This window comes from Ictalurus punctatus, chromosome 17 (assembly GCF_001660625.3).
Source record: "Ictalurus punctatus breed USDA103 chromosome 17, Coco_2.0, whole genome shotgun sequence".
Taxonomy (NCBI): Eukaryota; Metazoa; Chordata; class Actinopteri; order Siluriformes; family Ictaluridae; genus Ictalurus; species Ictalurus punctatus.
Window position 1 is genome coordinate 2,091,394 of NC_030432.2, and position 27,001 is coordinate 2,118,394.

Consider the following 27,001-nt stretch of genomic DNA (forward strand, 5'->3'; position numbering starts at 1 on the left):
ACGTGCAGATTTGAAGAACGAAGGCAATAAGTATAAGTAACGTCTGAATAACGTGGTTATTTGAGAGGGCGGCCATGTTGGTTTGTCCATTGTGAGGAGACTGAATTGGTGTGTAATGTGACTGAATAATCAAATAAATAAATATAAACACAATGAACATGTGGAGACAGCGGTGTTCCAGATTCTTCCTTCGTACCGCCAGTGCTATGACAGTCTGATTGGTCGTAAGGTGTGGATTAATTTTCTATAACAGTAGCTCTGGTAGAAGTTCCAGCTGCAAAGCACATCACAGGTTTATGTTTAATATGTTATCACTTCAGGTTCATGCTGTTATAGGGAAAACAAGTCGAATACAGAGTGGTAACTGTATCGCATCAGTAATTTAGGCGCATGCAGCTAAACAAACAAACAAACAAAAAAAATATATATATATATGTTTCTTTATCAGTCTTGTTTGAGCAAGACTTCGCAATGATTCAGTGCACATGGACTGTTGTAACCTGGAAGTGAACAGAGAGGTTGTGCTAGTATTCTGGTGAGTGTGACCTCTGTTGGCGGGGAGGGGAAATGTCCTGAAATGTCCACGTGTACTGCAATCGAACTGTAAATTTCTCTTTAAAATCTTGTGTAGAATTAAACATGGCGATCAGGAAGAGGCATGAGTATATCTATGGTGGTACACTTATACTACAGAAAAAGAAAAAAAAACCCTTACCATCTCAGTCAATAAAGTGTGCTTGGTTTCTACCTGAAACACTGAATCAGCTTTATGTGTTTGTTCGTCATGGAAATTTTGGTTCTTTTTTTGTTTGTTTTTGTTTTGTTTTTTTCATTACAAGTGGATTCATCCTCAAATTTTATACAAATAAGTTTAGGCACGTCCCCATACGGTAAAAGAACATTTTCAATATAAACTTAGTCATCATGTATTAGTGGGAGTTTGAGACGTTCAGTGTTTGGGATCATGTGACATGTCCAGCACATATTCGATGTGACTGAGGAGAGAGGAGAAGAACTGAGGAACGCCCTCATAACCTGCAAGAAACAAAAAAAAACATGAGTCTAATTTCAAAAGAAATAAAGACGAGCTGCAATTAAGAATCTCTACATGAACATTAAGTACTTAACTTTGTGGTTTGAATTTGTGGATTGAACAAGCTTACTATCTAAAATCCATTAAAAAAATTATATTATGACCACTGGTGGTGCTGTTGCACTCGGTTCTACAAAAAAACATTTGTTAACACTAAATAATCTGATGCGGGTTCAATTAATTAGACCTTATACTAATTTTGGTGTGTGTTGGTCTGATTTGCGCTTGTCCTCACCGGGGAATATGTTGATGTCTATAATGGTGAGTGTGTGTGTATCTATGTTCGTAATGACGTCCACGCCAAACAAAGCCATCCCAAGTGCCGCCCTCAGCTCCTTCACCATGGCGACCATCAGGTCCTCATTTGGGGCGGGGACTCGAGGCATCGTCTCGTCCAGCTAGGAGGTAATCACTAATCACTCACTGTTTATCGAGTGCTAAAAACATATATTATAATAATTGTTATAAATTCATTATTAAAGACATGAGCTACAAAGCAAATAATTCATGCTGCTAATGAAAACAATAGTAAATTGTTTATTAATAATAATAGCGCTAACATGATTTCTACTAATTAGACAAAACAGACTATTAAAATAAGGGTTGCTTACTGCGGTTAGATGGGAACAGGACTCGGGTTTAGACACCTCGTGGCTGTTAAAGAAGATCGTTTTCCTGTCTAAGCACAAACACCCAATATAAAAATGTGCCTTTTTTCAAAGTATTGACGTTTTAAAGATTGAGTTATATCTCTGTTACCTAGCCAACTAGCCTGCTAATTACTTGTTTGCGACTAGCCATCATATCCTAAGTATCATATGGTAGCTTGCTAATTATCTAGCAAAGTAAAGTCACTTGTTACACAAAAGCTAGCCAGAACATGCAGTTGGAAGGTAGCAAATAAAACGATCCATTTTTTTAAGGCTTGGTCCACCTGTTGAATCGAGACTTTCTCACTTCTATGCAAATGAAGTGTAATCCTAACAATTAGGTCGAATGAATCCTCGGACCAATCCTACGGAGCATGCGGTGAGGCGATTCTTCAGCTTCCCGCTCGTAACTTTAGAACCTACCTGCAGTTAGTTCCCATTTACACGTATAACCTTACACACACGTTAACTTAGAACCGTTGTTTCATCTTATCCTGTCATTTACGAACTCCCATTAAATGTGTATAGAGGCTTTATGAAGAAAGATTTAGCTTTGAAGGAAATTGATTATTCGTGCTTCTGGTGAGAGTACGTAGCTAGTACAGCTGGCTTGCTTTGCTAATCTGCCAATGAAGTAAATACAAACCCTAGCACATAATATATCAATCAAACAACCAGTTTTCACACTGATTTTATTTGTGTTTAACTGTCTAGCTTTAGAAGATATACACCGATCAGCCATAACATTTGAACCACTGATCTCATTACAATGGCACCTGTCAAGGGGTGGCATATACAGTATTAGGCAGCTAGTGAACAGTCAGGTCTCGAAATTGATGTGTTGGAAGCAGGAAAAATGGGCAAGCATAAGGATCTGAGTGACTTTGACAAGTTGTGATGGTTAGACGACTGGGTCAGAGCGTCTGTTAGTACCCACCAACAGTGCTCCAAGGAAGGACGACCGGTGAACAGGGCCTAATGGCCTAAACCTAACCCACCTTACAACTTATAGGACTTAAAGGATCTTCTGCCAGAGTCTTGGTGCCAGATACCACAGTACACCTTCGGAGGTCTTGTGGAGTCAATGCCTTGACGGGTCAGAGCTGTTTTGGTAGCACAAGTGGGACCTACACTATATTACGCAGGTGGTTTTAATGTTATGGCTGATCTGTGTATATAGTATAACTACTACTGTTTCTCATCAGAACTAAGAAATCGCTGGACAGGCCACGCCCACAGATGACAATACTAGAGATGCACCATGCCTCCGTTCTAGTGTGATAAAGTAATAGAACAGCCGTGATAATAAGACGGACGTGATTGCTCTTACCATAGGGTCCAGTGGGGAAGTTCTTGAGCGACGGTCGCGCCACTGTGAAATGTTGCTCGCCCACCACAAACACTTTATGCAGCACGGCACCGTGATTCACAAAACTCTGGAGGACACAAGGAGGACGAGCGTCTCTCAGACCGGCCCGGCTGAAGATTAGAGACATCTACAGTACAGAGAGAGAATGCACTGTGGTGATTCGGGACACACCCAATGTACCCAATAAAGTACAGTAATGGTGTTTGTGAAGTAAAGACGTGTGGTTACAGTATGACACTCAAAACGAAAACAGAAAATGACTGAAAACTTAATTTAACCTAATGAACACACCTCGTGTGAGCGGGATCCGTGAGCCACCCTGGTTTTACATACTACAAAACAAAACAAAAAAAAACCTATATGTTAGTAAACTGGACATGTTAGTTAGCTTAGGTATCTTAGGTAAGCCTCATTCCAGGAAGCTTCCCGCCAAAGAATAGTGTTGTGAATCGTAGTAAAATTCCATATTTTAACATTACATCTATTATTTAAATAAATGGCAGCTACTACAGTTTTAATAACTGCCATTGTAAACCATACTCGGGCCCCTCCACTCTTTTACAACATCCCTGGACCCTCACGCGCAAAACTGCTAATAAAAATCGCTAATCAGAATTTCTCCAGGGAGGAGGTCAGAAAAAATGAATTGGTTCAAACCACCAATAAGTGTAGCTTATTATGTGTTGGCTAGCTCAGCTACACATTATTAGTGCTTTTCATTTTCATAAACAGTATAAACATAGTAGTTCAATAATGAAAAAATAGTACAATATTCTCTTTAATTGCTAGCATTAGCTTGTTCTAGTCTTGGCTAAAAACATTCCTGATAACTAGGATGTTTTTCAGTTTTATTAGTGGTTTAAAGTACAATTTTACCCAGATATCCAACCTACTTATATATAGAATATAATCTCTCTCTCTCTCTCTCTCTTTTATTTATATATATATATATATATATATATATATATATATATATATATATATATATATATATATATATATATATATATATAATCATTATCTTATTAGCAAGCTTTCTAGTTAGTGTTAGCTTAATTAGCCGTATTATTCATTATTGGTTTTTACTGGTTAATGTTCATTAGTGGTTTTAAAGTAAAAATATACCCAGAATGCTGGCAAGCTCTATCAGGTAGGTAACTAGCTAGTTAGTGTTAACTAAAAACTTTATTGATAACTTGCATGTTTGTTAATTTATGAATAATTGTTAATTGTTGTACCTTGTTAGCTAGTTGGCTAATTCGTGGTAGCTAGGAAAATTGTTAATAAATAGCATGTTATAGTTCTATAAAGTATGTGCTTTTAATTGCATTAATAGCATTATCCTGATAGCTAGCTGTCTAGTTCGTCTTAGCTACAAGCTTTCTTTCTTAATAACATGTCTGTTCATTTTAGTAGTGGTTTAAAATTAAAAGTTTACCCAGAAATCAAAATTTGACTATATACAGTATATACATACAATGTTAATGGTAGTAGTTTGACTGACTTAAAGGGTAAGTGAGCTGCTTCCTGTCCACTGCTTCCTGGATGGCCGACATGTCGGTGGTGTTAATTTCTAGATACGGTGGGCAGCAAATACTCTTCCCTTTATAAAAGGAAGCAAAAACGAAAGTTAATGTGACGAATAAATATTTAGCAAAATTAGCTATTTAAACAAATATTAATGATGTTTATGGAAAGCTCTCTCTCACACACACACACACACACATGTCCTTATCACAACATTATTCACCTTTACAATCTGAAATTCACACTGCTGCAGCCTCTTCAACATAAATCAACTCAACTAAACCCTAAAACATGCTACAGGTAACGTAACTAACTTTATTATACGAATATGTGAATCTTAGGTTTGTAAACGCGATTGGTGTTAACAATTCCTTTAAGACTTTTAGAGCTTACTCTTGAGTAGCTTATAGTAATGCTCTATATAAAAGCAAAAGGGGATTTAATTTGAAGAGTGTGTGTGTGTGTTTGTAATGAGAGAGTGTGTTGGACCTTGCAGTGTGTTCTGCAGTTTACTGATGATGCGGTACGAGGCGAAGCGGTCCAGTAACTGTCTCATGGCCGGCAACGGATCAAGCAAGACAGTGCGAGGGTGTGTGGACACATAAGTCTGAAATAAAATAAAAACACACTATATCACTCAGAACAGACTACACACACATACTAGACATTCATAGACGTACACTGAGAATCATATACAAACACACAAAAATTACAGACACTGGTAGCAACAAAGACCCAAACTGAATGATCTCTCGGGGGATCTGATTGGAAAGCTTTGTTAATGAAAGTAAGTGGATGATCTTACTACTGACCTTTTGGGTGAACTGTTTGATCTGATTGGATTGGATTTAATTGGATCACTTCTTGCATAAAGCAACTGCATTAGTTAACTGGATGACCTGATTAGATAATTTAAACAGATGCCTTACTGGATGATCTGATTGGACAGTCCTATTTGTGACCTACTGGATGATCTCTATTCGATCACCTGATGTGATGATGTGAATGGATCACTTACTGGATGAACGGATAATCTGAATGGATAGTTTAAGTGGATGACCTATTGGAGTAACTGTCTGGATGTTTGATTTGATCTGATGATCTAACTGTTTGTGTCTGACCTGTGATCTTCTGAAGTCACTTGTTGGGTGATCCAATTGAAACAAGCTACTTGGATGGCTTTTAGATTATCTTTTGACTGATCTGTTTGGCTTGTCCAGTTGGATGATCCTGATTGAAGATCTCTTAGATGGCCTATTGGATAATTTGACTAGTAACCTGTTCGATGGTATAACTGGACAATCTCATCGGATTAACCATTTTATAAACTGACTGGATGGTTTGTGACCTATCAGTCACTTGTCAGGTTATCTGATTGGATGATTTGACTGCATTATCTGATTAGCTGACCTACTGGATTATCTGATTGGATGAGTTGATTGATTACTCAGTGAGTTTACTTTCTATAAAAGTCTCACTTTCCAGGGAGTGATTTTTAATGGAGTCTAATTATTTTACCCAATATAACCAAATAATTCTTTGGTTACACTGAGTGTTGTGTATTAAAGTTATTACCTGGAAGTTGTCGAGAAGCTGCTGTGATTGACTGTCATGTTCTGCCTCTACAATCACATCGGAGAGTTTGTGTACGATGATGTCGAACGGGCCCTGAGAATCCATCGTTCGACTCAGATCTATCTGAGTAGAAAAATAAGTATGTGTCTCTTAAACAGTGGTTGTCAAGAAGACTTAACATATCAGTGGGACCTGATCAAAAACGAAAATGGAGGACAGTGCGCAGCACGAATCATTATCTGTTTTCATCTGTGTTCAGTACACTTTGTTGTCTTACATTGGAAAAAACAGTAAGCAGACACGGATTCTACTGTTTAGGACAGACAATATGTTTATGTATGTGTGTGTGTGTGTGTGTGGGGGGGGGGGGGTGGTGTTGTGAGAGTTGTAGAATTGGTGACTGCAGGTGTCTGTGACAGTGAACAATGAATGAAAGCATAGCCACCTGCAATAGACAGAGTGAGCGAGAGAGAGAGAGAGAGAGTGTGAGAGTGTGAGAGTGAGAGTATAATAATATTTGTTTTTTAATTTGGTTGACCAAATGATAAAGAGGTGCTGGTGTGTTGGGGAACCGTCATGACTGCGTCAAGACTCAGTTTAGACTTTTCTTACAACCCTTGTTACCCCAAGTCCTGTTTTCAGATCCTACCCCTATTATCCTGAAGAGTACCAGCTCCTTCTTCATCATTACTGATAGACAGCTTACTATGGCTCATTGATTACTGTACTGGTTGACTTAGTGTTTGACTAATTGTTTGACTCATTGTTGGGCTGACTCCTTGATTGACTCCTCATTTGACTCAGTGATTGACTCATTGTATGACTCATTTATTGACTAATTGTGTCACTCAATATATGACTCAGTGAGTGACTTATTGATTGACCCATTGACTGACTCACAGATTTACTCATTATTGGACTCATTGACTAATTTGTTGCCTTATTGATTGACTTATTGTTTGACTCACTGACAAATTGCTGACACAGTTATTGACTCGCTATTTGATTGCCTCATTGATTGACTTATTGACTGACTCATTGTTTGACTCATGGATTAACTCACTGACTGACTCATTGATTGACTCACCGATTAACCCATTGATGAACTGATTGTTTGACTTATTGATTGCCTTAATGTTTTATTGGCCCATTGATTTACTTATTATTTGACTCATTAATTGACTCCCTGTTTGGTTGATTCATTTATTAATTGAATTGTTAATTGAGTGGCTTAATATCTGACTCAGTGACTGACTCACTGATTGACTCTTTGGTTGATTGAATTATTAGTTGACTCAAAGATTGATTGACAGATCATTTCTAATAATAATAATAATAATAATAATAATAAAAACTTGTATGTAAATGTCTAATTAAGTAACAAATATAATTGCTAAAAATGATGAGCAATTAACAAAGACTTACCTCAACCACCTCAATACCTCTGCCTCTAAAGAGAGACCAAATGACCACATTAATATCAACATATCTACTAATGTCTGATCTAATTAACCTATATATTACACATACCCTTTTTAGTGCACTATAATAAAATGCTAATTGCGATTCAGCTCCATGTTCCCGATACGTGCAGTACATATGGTATGAAATACATTGGGGTAAAAATGTATGAAGCCACTTGTGAAGATGATTCTATTTTACATTCTTTTCTAATTTAATACAGAATTGTTAATTACAAATTATATCAGCGACACTTGAGTCTAAAGTTTACATGAATTTCATGAATTCTTAACATTTGGTATGTCCCTCTTTTTCCTATAGAGACAGCCTGATGTAATTTTAAATGTAAGTGACGTTAGATAAAATCCTTCAGAGTGTCGTCTAGAAGAAGAAGAAGCCTTTATTTGTCACATATACATTACAGCAAAGTGAAATTCTTTTCTTCACATATGCCAGCTTGTTAGGAAGTTGGGGTCAGAGTGCAGAGTCATCCACAATATGGATCCCCTGGAGCAGAGAGGGTTAAGAGCCTTGCTCAACGGCCCAACAGTGGCAGCCTGGTGGTGCTGGGGCTCGAACCTTCTGATCAGTAACCCAGAGCCTTAACCGTAAGCCACCACTACCTGAACACCAAGGAAAGAGCTATCTTCCCTCTTCTGCATACCTGATCTCACAGATGCACACAACTGGCTACTGTTGCTGTGATTGACAGGGGAGAGAGAGATTATGCCCCTCCCACTCAGACAGCACAGCCAATTTAGCTGTTTTGGAATCCTTGTTGGGATTTAAACTCACGAGGATAGCGCAAAACGTTTCGGTTACACCGCCCCGGAGTGCATAGTCCCAGTTTTAAACGGAAAAAATCCGATTGGACCGCAATGCAAATGTAGTATATGTATTGGGAGTCTGGAGCTGAGTCTTAATTAGTTGTTGTTGTTTTAACGAGACATCTAGTACATGAAATAGGGTACATCTTGTAGTATATTACGTGGTAATCTAATCTACATTATGCATTGTTATTAGAAACCACATGACCACGTTAATAGCAACATATCCGCTAACGTATACATTCTACCGAATGTACAGTATAATAGATAAATATATTGTATACACACTACTGAGTGTTCTAGATGTCTAATAAAAAATTAAATTGGGTATTCAGCTCCCTACTGCCTGTAAGTACACATGGTCAATAGGGAGTGTAATTCAGCTCTCTAATAGCCTATATAAGCACACTAATCCAAGTGTTTGTATACTACATGATAGGGTACTTTTAAACGTTTAATGACGTCACGCCATAGGTCTTGCACTAGACATCATCAAAGATTATCCAGAAAGACTATTAAGCGTCCTATTCACTATAAAATGCACCCTACACCCTATGTAGTGCACTATATGGTGCAGAAAAGAGTCCACTAGGGTGTTCTTTAAAAGTGCACCACATTAATTAATGCGCTAATTTGAGATGTTCCTCCTTCTTGTATAAGTGCACTACATAGAATATAAAATGATGGATTCCTTATACGCCATGTAAAGCACTAAAACTGAACATCCGTTGATTAACTTAAAAAACAAAACAAGGTTTCCGGTTCTCACGCGCACAGGTGAGCGAACGCGCTCAGGTTAATCCGCCGCCGTTTCTTTACGCTCAGACAGAAGCCCACTCTGCGGCTCGCCATGTCCGGTCCGACCTCCAGAAAAACTCCGAGAGGAAGCAGGAGACTGGACACCGAGATGCTCAGGACAGGAGAGGAGGAGCCAAAGGTCAGCCCTAATGCATATTTAAATCGACTGCGAGTTGTATAAACAGTAATGAAACTATAAAGAATAACACTAAGTTCTATTTTGAGTTTGGTAACTAATGTAGACTGTTTATGACACCACCGATGTTACAGTGCAGCGCGCAAAAATATAAAACTAGCCAATAAATAATCATTAAAAAAAAAATTAAAAATAATAATATTTGCAAATAAAACAAATGATCCTTGTATAATATTTCACATCTTATTGACCTATATATAAATTTACTAATCACTATGAAACTAGGAGAACGTTGAGAGAAGGTTGGTACTCAAATTTATAGCATTTCGACATTCCAGATAGAATAATAATAATAAGAATTTTTAATAAGTTGTAATATCACATCGATGGTGGGAAAAGTTCTGACATGATTAATATGGCATAATATTATTGAGTAACGCAGTGATTATAAAACTATTTAGAGTACCATTTTTTTTGTAGTCACTTTAACCATTCTGTTGTGATATCATAAAAAAGTGTGGTTTATATTAATTAAAAAAAAAAACAAAAAAAAACAAAAAACAGTTAATTTCCTATAGCCTAAATGACCAATTTTATGTTACTTGCGCGATTTAATGACGTCATACACGCTGTCATTTGCATGTCATATAAAATGAATACTTATTATATATTATAAAAATGATAAGAATAATACTAATGATATTGTACACTAATTATATTAAAGTTATTTGGACCTTATAAAAGTTCTCGACTTCCTTGTATTTGATACGAGAGCGATCCAAAACCGCACACTATCCTACTAAGTAGTACGCACATGTCGTACGCTAGATGGAGGCGTGGCTAATTTTTCGGCGTACTGTCTAGTACGGAAGTATGAGAAACCAAACGCTCTAACGTAGGCAAAAGGCGGCTAAAAGGAAAGTGAAAGTAAAAAAAAAAAAAAAACCCGAGGAAAGCCGCTTTGAGCACACAAGGGTTGAGGAATCTCTCCTCTCAATGTTTAAACTCTAAAGTGTGTCGGATAATCTGTATTTTTAACATTTCTCCGCAATGTCTCGGGGTTCAAACGCTGGCTTTGACCGCCATATCACCATCTTCTCTCCAGAAGGGCGCTTGTATCAAGTCGGTAAGTTCCCTCACACACTACCTAGGGGTTATGATATGGAGAATACGATTTGGAGATGCTTCACGCTTATTATTATTTTCGTAGCAAACATCAGATGTGTGTAAAGCTTAGTGTTTAGGCTAGAAATCCTGGCCTGTTTGTGGAATAGGTCAGGCGTTGATTATTAAGCAGGTGAACACACACCTGTGTGTGACTGTTGTGCAGTTAGTGCAAAAAAATAAATAAAAAATTAAGCTCCAAAAAGTACTTTCATAAGTGCACTACATAACCAGGGAGTACGGACCCACCTGCACTAATGATTTATTATTATAAAAAAAAAATAAAAAAATAAAAATATGTCTTCTATACCTTTTCTATGTATGTGCCATAAATCCAGCCAAATCTAGTCCAGTTTTAGACTGTCATGTCATCGTCAGGTCAGCTAGCCTTAGCCTAGCTTAGCTGGTAAGAGGCTAACACTCGCAGTGTTAGCTTAGCTTTCTAACATGACGAGTTATCTAGTAAAATTATTATTTTCAAGTCACACTATGAACTAGTTTTATGAACAATATGCAATAAAAAAAATGTCCCAAATATTGGCACCACAATAGCCCAATTGTGACTTTGTTTGGTTAGCTTAGCTAGTTATAGCTGAACAAAACTTTAGCTTAGCTAGCATTTTTACTCCTTTGAGCATTTAGAGATAAGTGTCATTTTTAGCAAGTCAGAGGAGAGTTGAACTAGCAACTCAGTTGTGTTTGGTTTGTATTATAGTAACATTTCATTGGTTGAATCCCAAATGGACGTTTCACTCAATATAAATTCGCTGTTTTGATAAATTAATGGCTCCCTGTAGTCTAGATAGTGGATTACTCTCTCAGGAAAACAAAAGGGTACTAAACAGTACTTTTCTTTTTCACTAGAGTGGTACCATTGTACATCTTTGGTATCTTTAGTATATGTATATATCTTTAACCTAGAAAGGTACACTTAGTCTACATTTAAACCTACCTTTAAATGACGTTAAAGGTAGACTAAATCCATATTTCCAGGTGAATGGTACCAAAGTTTTGTTCCTGAGAGCAGTCAGTTGACCTTAGCTAGTTTTTGATAACAATTGTAATATTAGCGTAACCAAACTGTAGCTAAGTCATTTAAATAATTTAGTGTGTGCGATGAACATCTTAAAAATGAGGAAAATTGTGGCCATTGTGAGAAAAACATTTCCATCATGGACGGCATCGCATCTTTTTCTAGCGTACACATTATTTCCGGTCCTGTTGTTTAGCCTTGTGTGTGTGTGTGTGTGTGTGTTTTTCCCCCTTCAGAGTACGCCTTTAAGGCCATCAGTCAGAGCGGACTGACCACCGTGGGCATCAGAGGACAAGACTGTGCCATCGTTGTCACGCAGAAGAAAATTCCAGTACGTCTCAGTACAACCAAACCCAGAAGTATCTTACTTCTCATTTATTCAGTATTGGACCTTAAGTATTAAGCTAGATACGAGCCAATTTATTTAAAAAAAAATAAAAAATCATAGGAACATTAACTCAGAAAATATGGTATTTGTGGAAATTGAGTAAGTTCGAAAAAACGTTCGTATTCTAGGAGAGCTCCTGAATTTGTGTAAAGTTACATAAAAGGACACTCACTAATGAGATTCGATTCAAATTGTGTAATTGGCAGTGAGTCACTGTGATTTTATATATGGATTATATTCCTGAAACTGAGTCATCTTATATTGACGACTTGAAAGAAAATGATCCGAATTAATTAATCGATTCAGACATAAATACGACTAGCCATTTAATTAGGACAAAAGGGGCAAGAGTCACTGTGTGTCTGAGGTAGCTATCGGTAGCTGTATTATCGGACGATTTAGCACACACTGCATTTAGGAGGCTCTCTTTCACCATATGGTTGCCATTTTATCATTTGAAACTCTCTGTGAGCGTTGCATTTTATTGAGTTTTGTGGGCTTTAATTATTGCAAATAAGCTGTGCCATGAACACACTTGGTCATTTATGGCTGAGTTGTGTTTATCAACATACGCACCTTATTATGAAGACAATCCGCAACTTTTGTAAAGTTTGGCGAGGAAAATGTTGACACAAGACTTTATTAAATGTTTTGATAAATAATCGTCCAAGTTGACAACAAAGGCAGGATGAGCTAATAGGATTACATTTAACCGTGATCTTCAAGTTCAACATTCATCAGTCCCTTATTTCTAATCTCACCTGAGCACACACACTTGCCACCAAGCATTCAGGGCTGCATTTCCATCTTGCTAGTTTATATTGAGATAACGTGACAACAAATGATAGAATAAAGCGATATTAAGCAAACTTCATCCTCCAGCATTTGGAGATCAGATGTATTTAATTTAGATTTCAATGTTCAGGCAGGCTTTTAAGTTAGACAAAAATGGAAAGAGAGAGAGAAAGCAAGAGGTTCTTGAGTTACACTCTGCAACAGAGTAATTTTGTTATGCTGGTGTGTGTGTGTGTGTGTGTGTATGTGTGTGTTATCGATTATTCTCTCTCCTCACACGTGCAGGACAAGCTTCTGGATGCTTCTACGATTACAAACATGTTCCGCCTCACGCCGCGCATTGGATGTGTGATGACTGGACATTATGGTGAGGCTCTCATCTTCTCATCTTACACACACACACGCACACACACGCACACACACGCACACTTACTGTCTTCGTGTTGTGTGTTCTGTAGCCGACAGTCGCTCTCAGGTGCACCGTGCCCGCGTGGAGGCCGCTGAATGGAAGTATAAGAATGGGTATGACATCACGGCGGACATGTTGTGTCGACGCATCGCTGATATCTCGCAGGTTTACACACAAAACGCTGAGATGAGGCCTCTGGGCTGCTGTGAGTTCACTTCCTGTTCATTCTTTACTATTTCCTGCTTAGCTTGGAACTGAAATGGAGTGAAGTAGGATTATATTATACGAGTTTACAGAAAATAGCCCATGATACTGATACAGCCTCCTACAAACACTAGCTACATATGGGTGGGACTAGATTATTCCAAGACCAACTGCATATAAGACTACTATACTTCATAATGAACAAATTCCTTATTATTTCATGTGATTGACCCGCGTTAGGTATGATGCTGATAGCTGTGGATCCTCAGCACGGCCCCGTCCTGTATAAGTGCGACCCGGCCGGGTATTTCTGCGGTTTTCACGCCACGGCTGTCGGAGCCAAACAGACGGAGGCCAACAGCTACCTGGAGAAAAAAATGAAGAAAAAACCAGAGCTTACATTTGACAGGACAGTACAGGTAGCGCAGCATTCCTGCACTGAGAAAACTGAAAAAAATGATTTGCTTTATTACTTTCATCACATTCCACCTTATTGCGTCATTGACATTATTTGTGTCCTAATGTAAACCTGCCAGTGTTTCAATAACGTTTTTTAATCACATCAGAACCCACGATTTCGCAACAGGAATTCACTCTTGGCCAAATGAGCAAATTCCTTGGTAGCTTCGTAACTAGTTGTATTTCTAGGAAAAGTATCCACTTTGTTTTAAATCATATGAAGATTTGTTGAAAGTAATTTACAAACACATCCGAGGAAATAGTTGATATTCCTAACTGTTTTGCGAAACCGCCGTCGTGAGATTACAAGCTTGCTTACTCGAGTGCTCCAAAACTGCAGGTGGCGCTATTAAAATTTTATAACAATTTCCATGAAAAAAGATTGGAAAAATAGTCCCGTAGGCTACATCTTGTCGTGAATCTGTTTGAGTGTGCCACGTTTGTAACGATTTAGCTATCTTACTTACAAGTTGCCTAGCAGCACCATTCGTCTGACTTTTCAACCGCAGAAATGGCGAATGTGTTGCATACCAAAAACCTTCATACAAAGCCATATCAGTTCATGAAGATCCTGATTTGCTGGATCAATTACGCTTTGAAGTCTACACTGACATCGACTCGAACCTTTGACTAAATACAGTGTTAGAAACGCGTCCTTGGTGTGTGTTTGAGTGTTTTGTTCTGCTCCCGTCCTCTAGTTGGCGATCTCCTGCCTCTCGTCAGTCTTATCGATGGACTTTAAGGCCACCGAGCTGGAGGTGGGCGTGGTTAGTAAAGACAAGCCCAAGTTCAGGTATGAAGCTAAAACATGTAATGAGTACGAGCAGCTGTCAATCAAGTTCGTTATTACTGTAATTCCTTTCTCTTTTCAGTGATGAGTGAAGCATCTATCCCTCCATCCCTCCCTCCTCTCTCTCCTCTCTCTTCTTCCTGAACTTTTTGTTCCATTGTATACATCTCTTACTGTCACTCTTCCATTCTCTTTCCAGCTTTCTTTCTCATGGTTCCTTTCTCCCTCTCCCTCACTTTTTACTTTTCTTTCCCTTCTTTCTTTCTTTCTTTCTTTCTTTCTTTCTTTCTTTTGTTCTTTCTTTCTTTCTTTCTTTTTCTTTCTCTTAAATGTTTTCTTTCTTTCTTTTTTCTTTCGTGCTTTCTTTTGTTGCTCTCTTTCTTTTTTCTAACACGTCTTTCTATCTTTCATTCATTCGATCTTTCTTTTTCTTTCTTGTAAATGTTTTCTTTCTTTCTTTCTTTCTCTTGCATTCTTTGTGACCTCAATGCTTCCTTTCTTTTAACTATTTTAACTAATGTTTCTCTCTCTCTCTCTCTCAGAACTCTAAGCGAGAAGGAGATCGAGACTCACCTGGTGGCGATAGCAGAGAGGGAGTAGGCGTGTCTTTATAAACCACGCCCGTCGTAGGTGGGGTCACCACGTTGAACCTGCTGTCATGTTTCAGTATAGCTGGTTTTTTTCTAATAATAATTTCTCATAAGTAACACACACCATGTTGCAGTTTTATTGAGTCCCAGATGAGACGAAACATCTTCACCGAGAGGAATTTAATGATGATGATGACATACATGTATATCTCTATAGGTATATATTTTATTATTAAAGACTCCGTTTGACTTGCAGCACATCGCTGAAATAAAACTCAACACCTTAGACCAACAAAAATGTTCTGCTTTTATTTGTTACATCTCAGTGTGCAGCTCTTACTCCGACCACCAGGTGGCAATAAACGCTTAGAAAAACATTTTTATGAGAACGTTTTACTTCAAATCATCTGCTTATTAACACACTTCATGTTGAGGTGAAAATGGGTGCGTCAGATCAGTGGGTGCATCCCAAATAAACCGATGCCCCCTCGAGTCTTTGATCATGCTGACATCATGGATTTTGGTTACTTTGACAACAACTCAAGTGGCTCAGGTTATTGTACAGTATGAAGGTACGTATTTAGTCATACAAGCTAGGTGTACAGCATACCAACAATACACAACGTATAACAAATATTAACACAGAATATAAAGTTAACAAGATCCCCGGCTGCTAAAAGTTTGAGAACCCTGATTTACATGACTACTGTTAGAGCAAGATGTGTAGGTGTTTAAAATTGTTGCTTAAAAGAATTCTGCAATTCTTAGAAAAAAGAAACAAACACTTTATAACTTTGGCGTTTGTTGCAATGTGTACGAACGTTATGTATTTTATGACAGTATGTGTGTATAATGTTTAGATGTGCAGGTGCAGTTCCTCAGGCAAGTTCACCTTCTCCAAGGTGTGTGTATGTGTGTGTGTGTGTGTGTGCTTCCGTAGGCAGCAGGATTACTGGCAATCCGTCTGTCTGCTTTCGCAAAATGCTGACCAACAGAACGCAGATTAATTGGGGACTGAGAGAGAAAGAGGGTAGAAAAGAGGGCAGCTGTCTAGAAGGGGGGTAAGAACAGGATGCTAAAAGCCCTGTGTGTGTGTGTGTGTGTGTGTGTGTGTGTTTCACAGATATGACAATTTCATTTAACCTGCATTACTTCATTTCTTTTTGAGACAGACAGGGAGAAATGAGAGACAGGCTATAAAGTGTGTGTGTGTGTGTGTGTGTGTGTGTGAGAGAGGGAGAGAGAGAGAGATTAGTGAGGCCCGGTGATTAGTACAGCATAGTGCACAGAGGGATTAACCTTGTTCAGCCACGAGCTCAACCTGCAGCTCTGCAGTCTCACACACACACACACACACACACACACACACACACACACACACACACACACACACACACACACACACACACACACACACAATGGTACCATTCAGGGACAAAGGCTCTTTGAGGACATCACTCATAAACACTTGGTAGTTGATGTGCGTGTGTGGTCATTTCAATTTGTGTGTGTGAGAAACAGCATGTATTTAGCTTTTTGTGAGGACCATATGACAGGGTCCTCATATAACAGGGTCCTTGTAAGGACTGGAAAACATCACATTATGGAGACATTCAGATGGTCCCTGTAAAGAAAGGTAGTTTTTAAACAAACTACCACTAATCTTTATTTTATTTTCATTTCTTTTGTACATTTTACTTCCTTTACAAACAATTCAGTTCAGCAAGAAATGTAAAACGTATGTATACATATGTGTGTGTGTGTGTGTGTATATATATATATATATATATATATATATATATATATATATATATATATATATATATATATATATATGCTAACAAAACAGACACTACAAAAAATTTTTCCCCCCAAGATGATAAAACATTTTATCAGAAAGTAACTCTTTGTGAGGGCCAAAGGTCCTCATAATGACTGGAAAACATTGTGTGCACATTCAGCTGGTCCCAATAAAGAAAATTTATTTTTTTAAACAAACTACTACTAATCTAAAAGTTACATGGTAACCCAAAGATTAAAGTTTTGGAGTGACCTAGACAAAGTTCTGATTTGAATCAGTTGAGATGCTGTGGCAGGACTTTAAAGAAGCAGTTCATGGTTGAAAACCCTCCGGTTTGGCTGAACTAAAGCAGTGGGTGAAAATTCCACCACAGCACTGTGGAAAACTGACCTCCAGTTATTGGAAGCTTTTGGTTACAGTTATTGTTACTAAAGGTGGCACAACCATATTTTAAGTTTAAGTTGGCAATGAGTTTTTCACATGGGTGATAGGTGTTGGATAACTCTTTTTTTTTTTTTTTTTTGCTTAAAAAACTGTATTGTGAGTTATTAGGTTGCCTTTGTTTTATGTTGTATTTCGTTTGAAGATCTAAAACTATATAGTATGAGATATATGCAAAAGCAGAAGAAATCAGGAGTAGCTAGTAGAAATAGTATTTTGAGTAGAAAGATCAATTATTTTTCAGTTGGATTTAGTTTTTGCCATGAAAATAAACATTTTTTGTCATACGATATCATAATAGAGCAATAGGAGGATATAGCTACCTGGTTTAAAATGTCAATTAGTCCATGGCTTGTGCCACAATTTGAAATATCAACCTTGTGTCACAAAATGTTTGACTTCTGAAGTTGAAGGAACCTTAGATTGTTTTGTGTTCTCCTGTAAGTTTGCAGAACATATAAACTCCTTTAAACACAGGAAAATATAACGTTGCCTGAAAATGGTGACACTTGGACCCTTAGCGTACCATGACATAATCATATATCTTTGCAGTTTTTGACATGATATGAAAATTTTAAGAGCGCAATTCTTTCAGGTGTTTTCTACTTCATTCTCCTCCATTGTGATTTTCCCACATCCCAGAAAAAGCCGCTACTTCAAAGCACCATTTGGAAAAGACAATTTTGACTAAATCCAAAGCACTTTTGACCTTCAGTTCTGAAAAAATGAACAAATAAACATGTTGTTTCTGAACTCTGCCCCCTTACCAACAACCCCCCGGTCCCCCCAACAGGATGTACCCAAATAGAGTGCTCTGATTGGATGAAAGGGCCTGCACCCGTCTGGATTAGTGTGTGTTTTTCTTTCCTTTGCCATTTCTATTCCGTATCATGTGACCCATTGCATCACAGGATTGAGGTCATCGCTGGATTAGAACGGTAAGATTGAAAGTGACGAATGGAGGGAGGTAGAATAGAGAGATGGGAAAGCTATTAGGAAAACAAAAACAGGGGAAAATAGAGGGAGGGGAAGTGCATGAGGTGGAGGAGAATAATGGACCCACGTTAGAGTGGTATTGACTGGTGCTTTCATGTCATGTCAGCAACATGTCTTCATCCTTCACCCATGTCATTCCATTGCTGTCTTTCCCCCACTGGTTCCTGAATAAAATAAAATAAAATAAAATAAAAAGCACCCATGATAGACATAAAAATGGACCAGGTATTTCCAGAATCTTTAGAGTTGTTCCAGACTCCAAATCTGGTTCCAAATCAACACCAGCTCATTACTGGAGAATCGTCTGAAAACACAACCAGACTGTGTAGAATATCTGTAGAACATCTATGGGAACATGGAGGCTAAAGAGACACCAGAATGATTACCTACACCATACAGTCTTCCCAGAGGCTCTACTAGATTCACTATTCCAAGCCTTGAGCCGGAATCATTGTCTTCTGGAAATCAGCATCTTCTGTATCTCTTAATAATAAAAAAAGCCATGGAAATGGGCAATCTGAAAACAACACAAAACTAGCACAAGAATGTCTATACGGAACATTTCTAGACCATCTTGACAATCTTTAGAGTGGCTCCAAAATCTCAAGAGCATGCATTAGGCCAGTGGTTTTCAAAGTGGGGGCCGCCAGGGGGCGCGCGGGGGGCCTCAACAATTTGGTGTGAAAAATAAATTGTCACTCTCAGACAACCACACACACACACATACACACACAATCAATTCCTAATGTAATGTAATGTAAAGATGTAATTATTAATTTAAAAAAGGGGGATATATTCAGAAGTTTGCATTTTTAATGTGTTTTAAAGACATCTTGCAAAAGGGGGGCCTCGGTCAAATGTTAATGCCATTTGGGGGGCCTTGCCCTGGAAAAGTTTGGGAAACCCTGCATTAGGCCATCTCCAGAAACTCCAGAGTAAATTCATATAATCTCCAGAATCTCTAGAGCCTCTCTTGGGCATCTCACAACAACATGGAGCAAGTTTCGATCTCCAGAATAATTAAAACATCTTTATAATCCACAGAATCTCTAGAACAGTTCTAGAGAATCCTGAGTAACTTCAAATAATTTCCACCATCTTTAGAACAGAAAAATTGCCCCATATCATTTCCAGAATCCTTTAGCTACTTTAGATCCTCTTCAGAACCATTAGAGCAGTTCCAGATGCAGTTCCAGAATGACTCAATTATTTTCAAATCCATTAGATTTCACCTATGGACTCCAGGCATGTAGATCAGTTCTAAAATATGTAGAGCTGCTACATGCCCCAAATCCCTAGGGCAGCTCCAGGTCATCTTTGGAATCTCCAGGGTAGCTCTTTGGCAATTCAGTTCTCTTTCATATCCAGAATAGATGTGGCATTTTAAGATCATTTGTAGACTCTAGAGCACCTCAAGACCCTTTAGAGCAGTGGTCACCAACCCTGATCCGGGAGATTTTCCTTCCTGAAGACTTTAGCTCCAACCACAACTGTGCCCAACTGACCATCTAATCATCGCCTTAAGAAGTTCTTGATAAACTAAAACTGGTGTGTTAGATTTTGGTTGGAGATGAAACCTTCAGGAAGGAAGATCTCATGGAAGAGGATTGGTAACCACTGCTTTAGAGCTACTTCAGATCATCTTCATAACCGCTAGCTGATCGCTATGTGTTTACGTCACATCATCGTCAGAATCTCCAGAGCAGCTCTTAGGCATTTCAAGAGCAACTTTTTGTTGTATTCAGAATTTTCAGACCATAAATTCAGAATCTCTAGAGTCTAGAGCATTTCAAGTCCTTTTAGAGGTCTGGAATTTTGACGCCTGTTCCCTGAATGTCCACTATTTCTTGAGCAGAATACCTAGAACTGCTTTATATTATGTCCAGAGTCTCTAGAGCAGTTCTCTTTAGGATCTCCAGAGCAGTTCTTAGACACCTCAAGACGAGAGCAAGCTGAGAGCACTTGCAGAATATGTAGAGCATTTTCTGATCAGAATCTCTAATGTAGTTCTGAAATACTGCTTCAAGTTCTGCTTCACATCATCTCTATAATGACTAGAGCAGCTCCTGATCGTATCCAGAATCTCAGGGGCCGCTCTTGACGCTCTCATATCCAGAATAGCTAGAATTTTCAGATGTACAGAATCTCTAGAGCATCTCTAGGGCACTCAAAAGACCCATTGGAGTTACTTCAGATCATCTTCCGAATATCTGGAGCATCACCTGAAATTTTTCAGGTCACCTAGACTAGCTTACTGTATCTATAGTATTATTAAGAAACTTCAGATCATTTCAAGAATCTTTCGAGATGTTTCAGACATGTCTAGTATTTCGTGATCTAACGATGCTTTACATCATCTCCAGATCTCTGGAGCAGCTCCGGATCAGTATGTGGGGAAATGAGTTTATCATCTAAAAGAAAATGGAGCCAAAAAATGGAGAAGCCATGTAGATGGAGACAGAGACTTGAGGAAAAAGACTATTGGTTGTAAGACTGAGAGAAAGACAGCAAGAGCGAGAGAGAGTAATCCTGACTAATTCACTTAGTGTAGCGATGAGGGCAGGACACTAAGAGGATTGGAATTGTCTTTAAATTAGATCAGTATAAATAACATGGCTGGGAGAAAGACATTTATTCCTTTATTCATTTATTATTATAGAGTTGAAGCAAGTGACTATTAACATAATTGTTTGATGAAAGGGTTCTTCATCTGGATCTCCTCGTACAAACTTATTAAGTTTGATTCTTTAGTTCTGCACTGGAGCTACAGTGCTAATGTATGTAACGGAAGCTTATAGCCACTAATTCACATCTTGCAAACTAGCTGAAATTTACGAATAAAAATCAATTCTACCATACAATTCTGCTTTAGGCCACGCCTCTTAACCGTGTCTGATCGAATCTTGTGCTGAGGACAAAAATAACAGCATTAAAATGGCTTCTGCAACTGTTTTTAGCTTTGCAGCACCCTTTTTTTTTTGTCCACAGTTATAGATAATCGTGAGGCAAAAGATGTCATCAGCAAGTCTGTTGGAGTCACTGAACATCTCCACAAATCCAGCTGAGATGAGTCTGTGATGATTCAGACATACGGGGCCCTTTTCGGTGTTTCAAAAGTTACATCAGTATTTATGTAGGGAAAGTTATGTGTATTTTGAATCGGGTTCATCACATGCGTTTGTTGATTTTTTGCCTCCACGTTCACTTCCATCTAAAATCACCTGCATACAGTTCACACCTACAAGGTTGCCAGATTTTTCTTTTGCCAGGTTTTTCAATTATGTCTAGACAACTGCCTCAAAATCCGAAAATCAGGGCTAAAAATGCGGACTGAAGAAGGAAACATGTTTCTTTTCTTTGCTGGCAAAAATGTAATATGATGTAACATAAAAGCACTTTAACAGGGAAACATGTTTAAGCGAGAGAAGATTCTGGAATTTTGTCCCATTCCATCCATGATCTCTAACTCGTCTCCTGGTCCATTATTATTATATTTTTGATTGATATACTCTGTATTCTGCTGAGAAAGCTGTGGAAGGAGTAGGGATTAGGGCTGTGTGTGTGTGTGTGTGTGTGTGTGTGTGTGTGTGTATGTGTGTGGGGGGGGATGTTAGTCAGGAAGATCAAACCGGTGGCCAGCTTGTTGTTCGGTTTTTCAGGGATTAGGGAGAAAAGAAATGAATCATATTTTTAGGTCCTGTGTGTGTCCACGGTCTCCATCCGTTCATATGTGACACTCAGGGATTAGCAATTTATCTGTCTCTCTGTCTGTCTATCTAACTAAAGACTCTCCCGTATCAGAAAACTTCACGTTACAGCTTTAACTCTCACTAGTTACAAAGTGCTGACACCGGAGACTCCTTCCATAAATGCTAGATAATCATCTCCTTACAGAAAGTACATCCGTGTCCCTCTTCCAGCCGAAATGGATCTCATCTACCAAAGTATTGATAAAGGACTGAACATGGACAAAAGTGGAACAATCAATAATTCTTTTATTAGAATCTTAATTGAATGTCTCTAAACAAACAAACTATCGAATCCTGTTGGAAAAAGCACACACAAAGTAGGGGGGAACAAGAAGAAACAAATGTGGAGAATTTGTAAGGATCAACATAAGAACGAAAATAAGGAAGAAATTTTTACGAGTAAAAATGATTCATTTATGGCTTTCACACACACACACACACACACACACACACACACACACACACACACACACACACACACACACACACACACACACAATCATAACACTGTTACATGTACAGGTTAACCCCTGAGTTTGAAAAAAAGAGAGAAAAAACTAAGATCGATAATAAAAAGTTGGCAGTTTTCTAAACATTAATTCAGAACTATTGTATTACAGATGATTTAGCCGTTTTCAAGTCCAGTTTAATATTTACAGAAGAAGCAACAATGACAGGAATGCACAAAAAATAAAATAAAAATACAATTAGCCCAAAATTATTTTTTTGAAATGAATATATCAACATTATCTCTGAACAACATGATGATATTATTAACTGAAAACAAATTAAGCACAATTCAACAATTCACCATTGCAACGAAAACAACAAATTATTACGGTCTACGCAAAAGAAACGACAAAAGACCAACACAGCGAATTTATAACGATGCCGTACATTTCTTTTTTAATATGCGATGTTTCAGTAGTTTCAGTTCTTTCGAATTTTGAAGAACGCGGGAAAAAAGCGCGAATCATTTGCAAACTTCTTCTCAGATACCTTAAAACATTTAAGTAAACATTTCGTGTATGTTGAATCAAATCATTCATAGGCTAAATTTTATAGCAATTACTCTACATGTTGAATACGGACAATTTCATCTCAGTTAAGTTGTAAAACACAAACAAACAAACGCCACAAGCACGAAATCATTCTGATACGAGCTGTTCGTTACACATTTTACACATTTGAAATTTTCACATCGTGTACAAGTTTCGGAAAAATGATCAGATTTTGTTTTAATCCCACATGATTTCTACGCAAAATTCATAACAATACTAAAGAGCAAAAAGTATTTTTATGGGATTGTATATAAATAAAATCATAAATAAGCTACGAGCGTTAAACCCAACCGACGCTCAGCCTAAATTTAACAGTAATTTTACGTAAAATTTTTCTGATCGAGTCAATTCGCACGGTTTTTTCAAATCACGAGAATCTGTTTAAGCTCACTGTATTTTATTAATTTAACAACCTAAACTAAACCGAACTGGAGTTTCGAACGCAAGCAATCCGTTTATGTAATCGACTGTTTTAAAATGACGCGAAACACAGGAAATCATGTAATTAAAATGAAATCAAAGACACAATTAGGAACAATTTTAGCTTGTCTGAAATTCCCCCCTCGACTGCGCCCCCTGCCTATAACACCTGGAACTTCCAGGAATTCTGGTCTTTGTAGTCCAGGCAATCTGCTGCACCGAAGTTGAGCTTCCAAGCTGTTTGGTCTTTATTGTAGTCCAGACAATCAATGGTGCTAAAACCGAGGGAGGCGGGGCCATAACCTTGCGAGACCTGTGATTGGCCCAGAGCCATGGAAGAGGAAGAGCCTATAGGGCTAAGGGGGCCACTCCCAGTAGCTGAGAGTGGTGCGTGCATTGGGGAGAGGTATGAGCTGCAATCTAGGCCGCTGAAATAAGACGAGGAAGTTGCGTAGGCCGGAGCGTAGGCTGGAGTCTGAGCGTACGTCATTGCGTACGCGGTTTTACTCGACACGCAGAGTGGATCAGCCAATGGCGAGACGGACGCAGGGCTCCAGATGGAGACACTCGCGTTAGCATTTGTGCCAGTTGAGCTTGGAGTGATGGCTGTCGGTGGGGCTGGAGGGGGTGGAGCCACTGGACTGTAGGGCGCATTAGCAATAGCATTAGTATTTGCAGGGTCAGAGGTCGTGTCTCTGTTAGGGGACGATTTCTTTTTGGGAGGCCGAGGTTTCGGCTGTCCGCTGCTCTGTTGCTGTTGTTGCCGACACTTAGCACGACGGTTTTTGAACCAGACCTGTAAATAAAAATAAAAATAAAAATGATATTTTGAAGTCTAGATGAACATTTAAATTCTACAATTGTTGCATTATTTTAGCACCAAAAAGTTTCATATTTTCCAGTAACAGCACATACCACACAACTTATACCGCAGCAATTTGTCAAGGATTACAATTTTTACAATTTTTATTAATGAATGACACGTTGTATTTTTTATCCATTTATAGTTACGTTGTGGAACGTTCACGAAACAAGTTCCTGTTCCCATCACTCTTCGTTACTGAAGTTAATAAGACTTTCCTGTGTCAGAAAACGTACAGCTACAGCTTCACCTCTGACTGTTAGAAAGCTCTGACACTGGAGACTCTTTCCATCGATGTTAAATAAACGTCTCCCTACAGAAAACTTCACCATATCCGCATGTAGCCTAGACTATATGTTGATCTTTGTTAAATAACAAAATGTTTTGAATCTGTTTATTATTGGACATAGATCGTGCGCTTCCTGTGAACGAGCTGTTACTATAGAAACCATAAGGCATCAGAACAAGAGCGTTAATATAAACAATATTTCCAGAGCTGCTGTTCTAGAAAAAACACCTTCTGACCAATCAGAAAGCAGAATTTCACAGCACTGTGGTAGAAATCGGTAACATTACACATTTTGTTTGTCGTGTGCTTGTTCAGCTGAACTCTCACCTGAACTCTGGACTCGGGCAGGTTGATTTTTAGCGCCACCTCCTCGCGCATGAAGATGTCGGGATAACGCGTTTTAGCGAACAGCGCCTCGAGCACATCAAGCTGCGCGCGTGTGAACGTGGTTCTCTCACGCCGCTGCTTCCGGGGTGTGTCTTCAAAAACAAACAAACAAACAAACAAATTAATAAAAAAAAGCTTCCTCTGTTATTAAGTAACATTGGCTTTAATATGTTTATACTAATAATTAATAACAAAAATGTCCACAATATTTTGATTTTATTTTCACTTTTTTACATTCATATATATTCATATAAATTCCATACAACCATACGATCACTGCATTTATTCTAAAACAACAACAAACAAACAAACAAATAAAACAAAATAAATAACAATTTTAAAAAAACAAAACAAAACACCACTCAGAACAAGAATGCTGCTCCTGTTATCTATTCATAACTGACTATAAAATGTTTTTTATTCAGCTTTTTAAAATACAATTTTACAAAATTGTACATAAGTTAAATGTGACAAGGTACAAGGTCTATTCTGATATAAAAACAATTACAGAATTAATAATAACATTAGCATCTTTCTTATATTATTTCACACTGATATTATATTATAGTATATGTATATGTAGTGCTTAGCGCGTTTTTTAAAGTGGAATTAATCTTATAACTCTTTATAAGATTTATCAAGTCACGTGATGTCATTGTTATGCTAGCGTTATTTAACGAGGAAATAATGAGTCAGCATTTTAGTTTTTCAAAATCTAAAATTCAGCAAAAGTGTGTAATTAATTTCGGTATTACCAGCTACTGGTTGTATTTCAGCATTTCTGTTATTTAAGGATATTATTATTATTATTATTATTATTATTATTATTATTATTATTATTATTATTATTATTATTATTGCTTGCAGCAGCAGTATTAGTAGTAGTGTGATTAAAATGACATAAAAAAACACACAATTTAAGTAATCCCTATATCATGATTGCATTGACAAGAACGAATTATGTCAATGGTATTTCGTGACAACAAACAAACAAACAAACAAACAAACCAACAAACAAACAAAAAACTGAAATATTTTAAGAAAAACAAATTAACGGAAACAAATTAAGAAAATGTAACACAAGGTGAATTTTTAATCTTTTCAAGGTACTAATAACTTTTCTTAATATATATATATATATATATATATATATATATATATATATATATATATATATAACATGGACACTTGTCAAGAGTGCAGTCTTAGGGAAAAAAAAAAATAAATAAAATAAAATGTAGACCCCTTGAGGATTCTTCAGTTTGTCACTCAAAGCAAACCCTTAAAAGTTAGAATTCTTGTGAAATCTTTTAAAAGTGTTTTCCTTTCTTGTCCCTGTTGTTGGTGTTGTTGTTGTTGTTGATGTTGTTGATGATGATGATGATGAATTACAGTTCTTACCAGACTCATACATAAATCACTGCTCTTTTCCATACAAACAGGATATGGAAGTAAATGGTCTGAAATTGTTTCATTGTATGTAATGTGATTTTGCAACACTTTTCCGCTGCTGTTCTGAATGAAAACCGTACATCTAGGAGCAGCTTCATCTCTGTGTGCTTAATTCTGTAATTTACAGCACAGTGATATTTAGGAGGAATAAAATTAACACAGCAATTAGCAACGTGATGATGCTCTTACACGTCTCTCACAAATACAACCACTTTTAGAATTTACTTTTGCTATTTATTTTAGAATCTTCTAGTCAGCAAAACAAGTATAAACAC

The 27,001-nt window shown here is 37.7% G+C and overlaps 3 protein-coding genes across 3 annotated transcripts in view; 1 reads left to right on the top strand and 2 right to left on the bottom strand.

Annotated features, from left to right (window-relative positions):
- Positions 1 to 591: 591 nt before the first annotated feature.
- LOC108277840 (inositol-tetrakisphosphate 1-kinase) lies at positions 592 to 9,498 on the bottom strand. The gene is made up of 10 exons (XM_017490815.3): positions 9,272 to 9,498; positions 7,640 to 7,664; positions 6,215 to 6,337; positions 5,129 to 5,246; positions 4,617 to 4,715; positions 3,404 to 3,444; positions 3,074 to 3,239; positions 1,705 to 1,772; positions 1,329 to 1,491; positions 592 to 1,035 (listed from the first exon to the last, which is right to left on the bottom strand). Exons 1-10 carry the CDS (start codon positions 9,352 to 9,354, stop codon positions 950 to 952), a joined length of 972 nt encoding a protein of 323 aa, XP_017346304.1. The 5' UTR covers positions 9,355 to 9,498; the 3' UTR covers positions 592 to 949.
- An 892-nt stretch (positions 9,499 to 10,390) lies between these two features.
- psma6l (proteasome 20S subunit alpha 6, like) lies at positions 10,391 to 15,560 on the top strand. Its single transcript, NM_001200869.1, is given in 7 exon segments — positions 10,391 to 10,562; positions 11,870 to 11,964; positions 13,102 to 13,183; positions 13,275 to 13,430; positions 13,670 to 13,848; positions 14,587 to 14,681; positions 15,221 to 15,560. Coding segments are annotated over 7 exon segments (741 nt in total). The 5' UTR covers positions 10,391 to 10,486; the 3' UTR covers positions 15,279 to 15,560.
- A 6,982-nt stretch (positions 15,561 to 22,542) lies between these two features.
- otx5 (orthodenticle homolog 5) overlaps positions 22,543 to 27,001 on the bottom strand; it is a 6,562-nt gene continuing 2,103 nt past the window's right edge. The window contains exons 2-3 of the mRNA XM_017490428.3: positions 25,215 to 25,366; positions 22,543 to 24,532 (exon numbers count right to left, since the gene is read on the bottom strand). Of these exons, the coding sequence (XP_017345917.1) occupies positions 23,897 to 24,532; positions 25,215 to 25,366 (788 nt within the window). The 3' untranslated portion in view covers positions 22,543 to 23,896. The remainder of the gene's footprint in view (positions 24,533 to 25,214; positions 25,367 to 27,001) is intronic.